This window comes from Bison bison, unplaced genomic scaffold, assembly GCF_000754665.1.
Source record: "Bison bison bison isolate TAMUID 2011002044 unplaced genomic scaffold, Bison_UMD1.0 scf7180017864035, whole genome shotgun sequence".
Lineage (NCBI taxonomy): Eukaryota > Metazoa > Chordata > Mammalia > Artiodactyla > Bovidae > Bison > Bison bison.
Window position 1 is genome coordinate 6,708,694 of NW_011494607.1, and position 9,467 is coordinate 6,718,160.

The 9,467-nt window shown below is 36.5% G+C and overlaps 1 protein-coding gene across 1 annotated transcript in view; it reads left to right on the top strand.

The window, feature by feature from the left end:
• Positions 1 to 7,662, top strand: part of ZNF292 (zinc finger protein 292) — a 95,097-nt gene extending 87,435 nt beyond the window's left edge. Inside the window, exon 9 of the mRNA XM_010834674.1 lies at positions 1 to 7,662. This exon is cut by the window's left edge and continues 19 nt beyond it. Within this exon, the coding sequence (XP_010832976.1) occupies positions 1 to 5,246 (5,246 nt within the window). The 3' untranslated portion in view covers positions 5,247 to 7,662.
• The last annotated feature ends 1,805 nt before the right edge of the window (positions 7,663 to 9,467 follow it).

Consider the following 9,467-nt stretch of genomic DNA (forward strand, 5'->3'; position numbering starts at 1 on the left):
CTTGTAATGATTTGTGTCACACGGATTTCCAAGAGAGAAAGGAACAGGAGTGTTTTAATGAAACCCAGATTACTCAGAATTCTTTAGTGGCCTCAGAAGCCCTCAAGATAGATGGCATGACCACACAAAACTTAGAAAGACAAGTGAGCAACCTGATGACCTTTTCTGTGCAAAACCAGGCAGGGTTTCAGAACAGTTTACCAACTCCCAAGTTTGAATGTGGAGGTAATGTTAAAACGTCATCTAGTCTTTATAATTTACCTCTGAAGACGCTGGAAAGTATCACATTTGTTCCACCACAGCCCAACCTCAGTAATTCCTTAGGAACTCCATCAGTGCCTCCAAAAGCGCCAGTTCAGAAATTCAGTTGCCAGGTTGAGGGATGTACTCGAACCTACAACTCTTCACAGAGTATTGGGAAACACATGAAGACAGCACACCCCGACCAGTACGCAGCATTCAAAATGCAGCGCAAAAGCAAAAGGGGCCAGAAAGCTAACAATTTAAATACACCAAATAATGGAAAATTTGTTTATTTTTTGCCATCACAGGTGAGCAGCTCTAATAATGCATTTTTTACACCACAGACCAAAGCCAGTGGGACTCCTGCCTGTTCTGCTCAGTTGCAGCATGTCTCATCTTCCATTTTCCCAGCTCATCTAGCAAGTGTGTCAGCTCCACTGTTGCCCTCGGTGGAAAGTGTCATGAATCCAAGTATACCTTCTCAGGATAAAAACGAACAAGGTGGTGGTCTGTTATGTTCCCAGATGGAGACTTTATCTAGCACCACCTTGCCAGCACAAATGGAAGACCTAACCAAAACGGTTTTGCCTTTGAATATCGACAGCGGCTCAGATCCTTTCCTTCCGTTACCTGCAGAAAGCAGCTCTGTGTCTCTCTTCCCTTCACCAGCAGACAGTGGGACTAACTCTGTTTTCTCCCAACTGGAAAATAATACAAGTCATTTTTCTTCACAGATCGAAGGAAATACCAATTCCTCCTTTCTAAAGGGAGGGAATGGTGAGAACGCAGTTTTTCCTTCACAAGTCAGTGTTGCAAATGACTTCAGTGGCGCTGGTGCCCAACAGCCTGGACCAGAAAAAGTGAAAAAAGACCGCGGGCGGGGCCCAAATGGGAAGGAAAGAAAACCCAAGCACAACAAAAGGGCTAAATGGCCGGCAATCATCAGAGATGGGAAATTTATCTGTAGCAGGTGTTACAGGGCTTTCACTAACCCCAGATCTCTGGGTGGACACTTGTCTAAGCGATCTTACTGTAAACCACTGGATGGAGCAGAAATTGCTCAAGAACTTCTACAGAATAATGGGCAGCCTTCTCTTCTTGCCAGCATGATTCTCTCCACAAATGCCGTGAACCTGCAGCAGCCACAACAGTCTGCATTCAGTGCAGAAGCATGTTTTAAAGATCCATCATTCCTGCAACTTCTTGCTGCCGAAAACCGCTCCTCAACATTTTTACCAAATACATTTCCTCGGACTGCTGTGACTAGCTTTAATTCAAGTGTTAGTCAAGAGGGGAGCGAAATCATCAAACAGGCTTTGGAAACTGCTGGCATTCCCAGTACATTTGAGGGTGCCGATGTGCTCTCTCACGTCCCCACAGGTTGTGTCTCCGACACAGCACAAGTAAACACAACAGTGATGCCAAATCCACCTGTGCCAACCCTGCTGCAGACAGTGTGCCACCCAAGCCCCCTGCTGACAGACCAGAATGGGACACCAAACCCCAAAACTTCCTCCATTGAGGAATGCAGAAGTTTGCCTGTTTTTCCAACAAACGACTTACTACTAAAGACTGTTGAAAATGGTTTGTGTTCTAGTTCATTCCCTAATTCTAGCGGGCCATCACAAAATTTTGCTGGTAGCAGTTCTCGTGTTTCAGTTATAAGTGGTCCTCAGAACACAAGGTCTAGTCATTTAAATAAGAAGGGAAACAGTGCTTCTAAGAGAAGAAAGAAAGTTACTCCTCCACTAATTGCCCCTAATACTCCCCAAAACTTGGTAACGAGTGACTTAACAGCAATGGGACTTATAGCAAAGAGTATTGAGATACCAACTACTAACCTTCATTCCACTGTAATTCCCAATTGTGAACCTCAGGGTTTGGTGGAAAATCTGACACAAAAATTAAATAATGTTGACAATCAGTTGTTTATGACTGATGTGAAAGAAAACTTCAAAACCAGTCTTGAGTCCCATACAGTGTTAGCTCCTTTAACATTAAAAACTGAAAATGGTGATTCCCAAATGATGGCTTTGAATTCATGCACACCTTCAATAAATTCTGACTTGCAGATCTCTGAAGACAATGTCATACAAAACTTTGAAAAGACTCTTGAAATTATTAAAAGTGCTATGAATTCTCAGATACTTGAGGTAAAAAATGGATCTCAGGGTATTGGTGAAACATCACAGAATGCTCAAATAAATTATAACATTCAGCTTCCTTCAGTAAACACTGTACAAAATAACAAGTTATCTGAGTCGTCTCAGTTTTCCTCCTTCATAGGTATCATGCCAACAAAAAGTAACATTCCTCAGTCTGAAGTATTACATAAGGAGGATCAAATACAGGAGATTTTAGAAGGCTTACAGAAATTAAAATTAGAAAATGACCTGTCCACTCCAGCACCCCAGTGTGTACTGATAAATACATCAGTGACACTGACTCCCACTCCTGTGAAATCAATTCCAAATGTCACAGTTCAGCCAATTTCTGAAATTATAAGCAACATTCAGTTTAATGACAGAGTTAATAAACCCTTTGTGTGTCAAAACCAAGGCTGTAATTACAGTGCTATGACAAAAGATGCACTGTTTAAGCACTACGGTAAAATTCATCAGTACACTCCAGAGATGATTCTTGAAATTAAAAAGAATCAGTTGAAATTTGCTCCATTTAAATGTGTAGTACCTACATGTACGAAGACATTTACAAGAAATTCTAATCTTCGGGCACACTGTCAGTTGGTACATCATTTTACAACAGAAGAAATGGTCAAATTAAAAATAAAAAGACCTTATGGAAGAAAGTCTCAGAGTGAAAATTCATCAGCCCCACGAATTACACAAGTGAAAAGACAGCTAGCTCTGACAGAGGAAAATAAAAGGGAATTCCAGCCTGCTTTAGAATTGGGAGCAATGAAAGAAAATACCCTCAGTAATATAGCGGTGATCCCAGAAAAACAACTTCTAGAAAAAAAAAGTCCTGAAAAAACAGAAAGTTCTTCTCAAGTGATTGCAATTACTTCAGAACAATGTAATACAAATCCTCTCACAAATGTGCAAACCAAAGGACGGAAAGTTAGGAGACATAAAAAAGAAAAGGAGGAGAGGAAACGCAAGAAGCCAGTTTCTCAGTCTCCTGAGTTTCCCACAAGATACAGTCCCTACAGACCTTATCGCTGTGTTCATCAGGGTTGCTTTGCCGCTTTCACAATACAGCAGAACTTAATTCTGCATTACCAGGCTGTGCACAAATCAGATCTACCTGCATTTTCTGCAGAGGTTGAAGAGGAGAGTGAAGCTGGTAAAGAGAGTGAAGAAATTGAAACGAAGCAAACTGTGAAAGAATTTCGATGTCAGGTGAGTGACTGTTCTCGAATTTTCCAAGCAATTACTGGCCTAATACAACACTACATGAAGCTTCACGAGATGTCGCCTGAAGAAATTGAAAGTATGACCGCTTCTGTGGATGTTGGGAAATTTCCATGTGATCAGTCAGAGTGTAAATCTTCATTTACCACATATTTAAACTATGTTGTTCATCTTGAGGCAGACCATGGAATTGGGGCCAGGGGAAGTAAAACTGAAGAAGATGGCATATACAAGTGTGACTGTGAAGGCTGTGACCGAATATATGCAACCCGGTCTAATCTCCTCCGACACATTTTTAATAAGCATAATGACAAACATAAAGCTCATCTCATTCGGCCACGAAGATTAACACCTGGTCAGGAAAATATATCAAGCAAAGCAAACCAAGAAAAGACTAAGTCTAAACACCGGGGGACAAAATACAGATCTGGAAGGGAAGGAATCAAAATGCCTAAGACCAAACGAAAGAAAAAAAATAATTTGGAAAACAAGACTGCAAAGATTGTGCAGATTGAAGAAAATAAGCCTTACTCTCTGAAACGTGGAAAGCATGTATATTCTATAAAGGCTAGAAATGATGCCTTGTCTGAGTGTACGAGCAGATTTGTCACCCAGTATCCATGTATGATAAAGGGGTGTACGTCGGTTGTTACAAGTGAAAGCAATATAATCAGACATTATAAATGCCATAAATTATCTAAGGCATTTACATCACAACACCGCAATCTCCTCATTGTCTTCAAACGGTGTTGCAGCTCACAATTAAAGGAAGCTTCTGAGCAAGAGGTTGAAAAGAGTGGTGTGAAGGATTCTGACACAAGTGTATCAGAGAGCAATGATAATGCAAGAACAGCTGTAGTTCCACAGAAGGAAGTTGTAAAAAATGAAAAAGATGAAGTGGATGAACTAACAGAATTATTTATTACCAAATTAATAAATGAAGACAACACAAGTGTGGAGACCCAGCCTCAGACCTCTTCAAATGTAAGTAATGATTTTAAGGAAAATAACCCCTGCCAGTCAGAAAAACCAAAAGCAAGTAATTTGAAGAGAGTTAATAAAGAAAAAAATGTCTCCCAAAATAAAAAGAGAAAAGTTGAAAAAGCCGAACCAGCACCAGCAGTTGAATTAAGTAGTATACATAAGGAAGAAGAAACTGCTGTTGCAATTCAAACCACTGAGGAGCACCCTGCGTCTTTTGACTGGAGCTCATTTAAACCAATGGGATTTGAGGTATCATTTCTCAAATTCCTGGAGGAGTCTGCAGTGAAACAGAAGAAAAATACCGACAAAGATCATCCCAATAGTGGGAGTAAAAAAGGATCCCATTCAAATTCAAGAAAAAATGTCGACAAGACTGCTGTGACTAGTGGAAATCATACATGTTCTTGTAAAGAAAGTGAAACTTTTGTACAGTTTGCCAATCCAACACAGCTTCAGTGCAGTGATAGTGTAAAAATTGTTTTAGACAAGACTCTGAAAGATTGCACTGAGCTTGTCTTAAAGCAGCTTCAGGAAATGAAACCTACCGTCAGTCTGAAAAAACTTGAAGTACGTTCAAATGATCCAGATGTGTCTGTTATGAAAGACATCAGTATGGGCAAAGCCACAGGGAGAGGGCAGTACTGATAACTGATGTGCTATAAATACATTATTTACAGTTTTATTTTAAATAGGAAGCCATCAAGCATGCTAAAATTGTGAATCCTTTTCGTTATTTTTTGTTGTTGCTGACGTGAATTAACCTGGCCAAAAAAGAAAAAGAAAAAAAAACAAAAAAAACATGACGTTTTGTCATGTAAAACTTTTTTTTATCCCTATGGGACTTGAGGAACAGAATCCATACTTTAGTTACTGTAAATAGTTGAGCTAAACCTCAAATTTCTATCAGCCAGTTGCCCTTTTCATGAACTAAACTGAGTTATCTGTGTGATTGATTTGTCTCACCAGGTCACTGCTCATGTGTAACAGTACTCTTTGTAGATACCTTTTTTTGTATATATTTATTATTGTAAATCATTTGCTGCCACCAGCAGTGTGTAAGTCTAAACTATTAAATGACACGTTTATATTTGGAATTTTAATTTTTAACCAAGTGATCAAGTTTTTAAAACTGTTCTTTTATTGTTTTAAATTAAGAATTTTTTGAACTAAAAACTAGAAACTCTGCCATAGTTCATTGATTTTTTTTACATAAAACATTTATTTATAAGATGATCTCCCAAAAAAATTTACTTTTCACAGAGTAGGCACATTATATCAGCAACTTGCTCTGCTTTGTAAATTTACCTTCCAGGATTTTTTTGGGTGGTATACATATGAAATTAAAGCAGATTCTTTAGCAATTTCCTATAGCTACAATTTTTTTTTCAAAGCTTTCAATTGGATATAGTTACTATGATTCCATGAAATATAATGGGAATGTGAATAAAGGATTTCCTACATCAAAGATTTTAAACATTTGGTATTTAAAAAAAAAAATCCTTTGTGAATGTGATAGAAACTAGTAGTGTGGAGCAGTGTAAATATTTGAGGTGGTGATTTGTGAAGTAGCCCAGTATTGCCTTAAATAAAATCACATTTCATTTCTTGTTTTATACATGTGATCTTATAAAGGTTTTGTTTTTTTCTCCCCCATTTTCTGAGATTTATAGATTGGTGTATAGCTTTAAACTGTATAAACTTTTGTGGAAAGATTTTTTTAAACATTTTTATAAATCTTAAAATTGGTATCATCAAAGTGAGCCCATCTTGTGTTTATAAAATGCAAGAGTTCCTTAAACATTTATAATTACATAGATAAAACACTTTCTATAAGGAAGTTGGATGTTTTGATTTTACTGTTTATAGATGTTAGATTGTACAGATTTGTCTGTATTTTCCTGCCATATCTAATGATACTTTTTTCATTAGATTGGTCTTCCAGAACAGTATTAGTTGTTATAATTGATTATTTTGATTATTCAGTATATAGTTAGCTCTTATAGTTTAGCTTTATTCACCATATTTATACTGTGGATTTACGGCCAGAGATAGAGGTTATTTCAGGAGAGTTTATGAATCTTTCTTTGAAGTCCAACTAAAATCAGTACTGGAAACAAAAGAAAACATTCTCTCAAATTTACTTTTGTTTCTGTTTGCCATGAATAGTAGCATTGATTTTTGACTTTGTTTGTTATAAACCAGTTACATTCACAATATTATTGCCTGAGATATTGATGATATTGTGATATGAAAATGTGTATATTCCCTGTGCAACATCAGACTTGGCAGGAAAAATGAAGCACTTAATATTAACTGAAATTGCTGGTACTCTGAATAAATAAGCATGGTCAAGGAGTGAATTATTTTCTTTTGGGAAATATTTTTTTAAGTTTTATTATTAAAATATTATAGTTTTATTTTTAGGGCCAAATGGGGTATATGGAATAGTTGGTTTCTCCTCCTTAAGGTTTATTACCAATATGCATAAAACTTGACACATTAAAATCTCTACCCTTTGGTAAGCCCACTGTTATTTATTAAAATAAAAATTGTTCTTATGGGTGATTAATACATGTTTTATTCCTAAATAATAAGTTAACTTTGAGTAATTTTAATATTAAATTTTTGTCAACAACTGAATGTTTCCGTACAGTTTTCTTAGAAGTTGACCTAACTCTTAAAGGTAGGCATTTGGCAAACTGCTTATAGTACAGCAACAAATAGGTTTATTTCTGATGAATGTAGTGATGAACCTGTTAAGGAAAAATGCCAATGTATTGGGGCTTTTCTTTTGCTCATTAGCTTAAGAAAATTAACCACTAGATGTTTCTGTAATTGTTCTCCTACGTGTCAGTGGGGGAGATTTGCCAACATTGAGTTAATTTTTTTTATATTCCAGGTACTGTATGCTTAAACTAATTATGGAATAGTGGGCTTTTTAGCATGGAACAGAAAAATCAAATTATGGTATAAAATAAATAATGAATTTATAGAACAACAGCATGTTGGTAAAATTTGATACGGAATGTAATGCCTAAGTATTAAAAAAGAATCAAAAATTATATATTTTTCATGGTATACTTTTCCTCAATGCCTTGTCTTTGAGATATTTTCTTCCCACAGTGTAAATTTGCCTAACCTTTCATCATTTGAAAAATGGATTTTTTTTTCCCCTCTTCTAAACCCAGAGAATTTGAATCTTACCAGTCAGAACATGTTATTCAAAATCGAGTTAAGTGAAATGTAACGTTTTGAGAATTTTTTCAGCGATGTCAAATTCAGTCAGCATAAGTAAATTTTTTTAAACTGTTGGACAGAGAGTTTAACAAGGCAAATTTTGATCAGGTAAGCAAACACAGTTGCTGTAGCTATTAAAACTACATAAAAGCTCGAGATATTGAGGAAATGCTCTGTTTTCAGGGCGAAAGATAAGTGGTTATGAGTGTTTATAGAAAGATGAGTCTTGAAAGATGAATGAGAGGTCAGCAACTGATCAGAGGGGAAAAGGGAATTCTAGGCTGTAGGTAGGGAGTAGCCTAGTGCATTTGCAGTATTAAGGTGGTCAGTGTGGAAACATAGGGAGTTGGAGAAGCTGAACCCAAGAGGCAGATGGGCCAGGTCATGAAGGTTCTCATATGCCATGTTATCTTCACCATGCTTTGATTTGTAAGTGCTTACTGAATGCATTTATGTTAAACGATCTAATCAGGTACCAATTTTAGAAAGGCAGTTGGTACAGTATAGAGGATAGGTCGGATAAGTTGGAAGTTAAAAGTTGGGAAACTTGAAATAGTTCAGGCAAAAATTAGTGGGTAGTGTGTGTGATGTCAGTGCATGGGAAGGTGATGGGAGTGACCAGAGAAGTTTTCTAAACTGTATTAGATGTCCTGTTAAAGAACCCAGTGTGTCTTAGCATGTGGAACTTTTGTACAGAAAAGATGTTAAATGTTAAAGTGGGAATTTTTCGGACTTCAATGATGGTGAAATATAATATTGACTATAGTTCCCTATGCTATACAGTAAACCCTTGTTTCATATCTATTTTTTAATTAGAAATCTAACATTCTACTCATAGTCTAGTGGAATCAAAATGTCATAATGTTTTTAGGAAAAATTCATTATTTTCCTAATACATATATAATGCATTTATATATATATATATATATACAAAAGCTTTCCTACTACACTTGATAAAGACTTGAGAAAGAACATAAAAAACAAGAGATGGAAAAGTTGAAAAACAAACTAAATGAAATGGGAGCACTGAATATGAAATAGAAAAAGTAAAACATAGTAGATAAAAGATCATTGTGTAGTCCAGTTGTTTTTAAACATGACTGCTCATTAGAAACATCTGGAGCTGTAGTGAAAAAAGCAATGCCTGAGCATTTGTATTTTTCAAAAAATTTCAGATAATTCTGATATGCATCTGGATTTTAAAAGGTGATTGTAGGTTTTTTCTATTATATCCTAGTTTTGGTGAAAATGTGGTTAGTCACTCAGTTGTGTTTGACTCTTTGCAACCCCATGGATTGTAGCCCGCCAGGCTCCTCTGTCCGTGGGATTCTCCAGGCAAGAATGGGCTGCCATGCCCTCTTCCAGGGGATCTTCCCAACCCAGGGATTGAACCCAGGTCTCCTGCATTGTAGGCAAGTTCGTTACCATTTGAGCCACCACAGAAGCATTTCAGTGAAAATAGAGTTTTATTCTTTTTCTGTTGACCAATCATACAATGATATTAAGTGAGTAATAGTTACATAATTCACTAGAGTAAAAGACGTTTATCAGTTTCATAATCAATAGCCAGACAAAAAAGATCATTGTAAGCCATAATGGGAACATGATTAACATGATAATATAAAATAA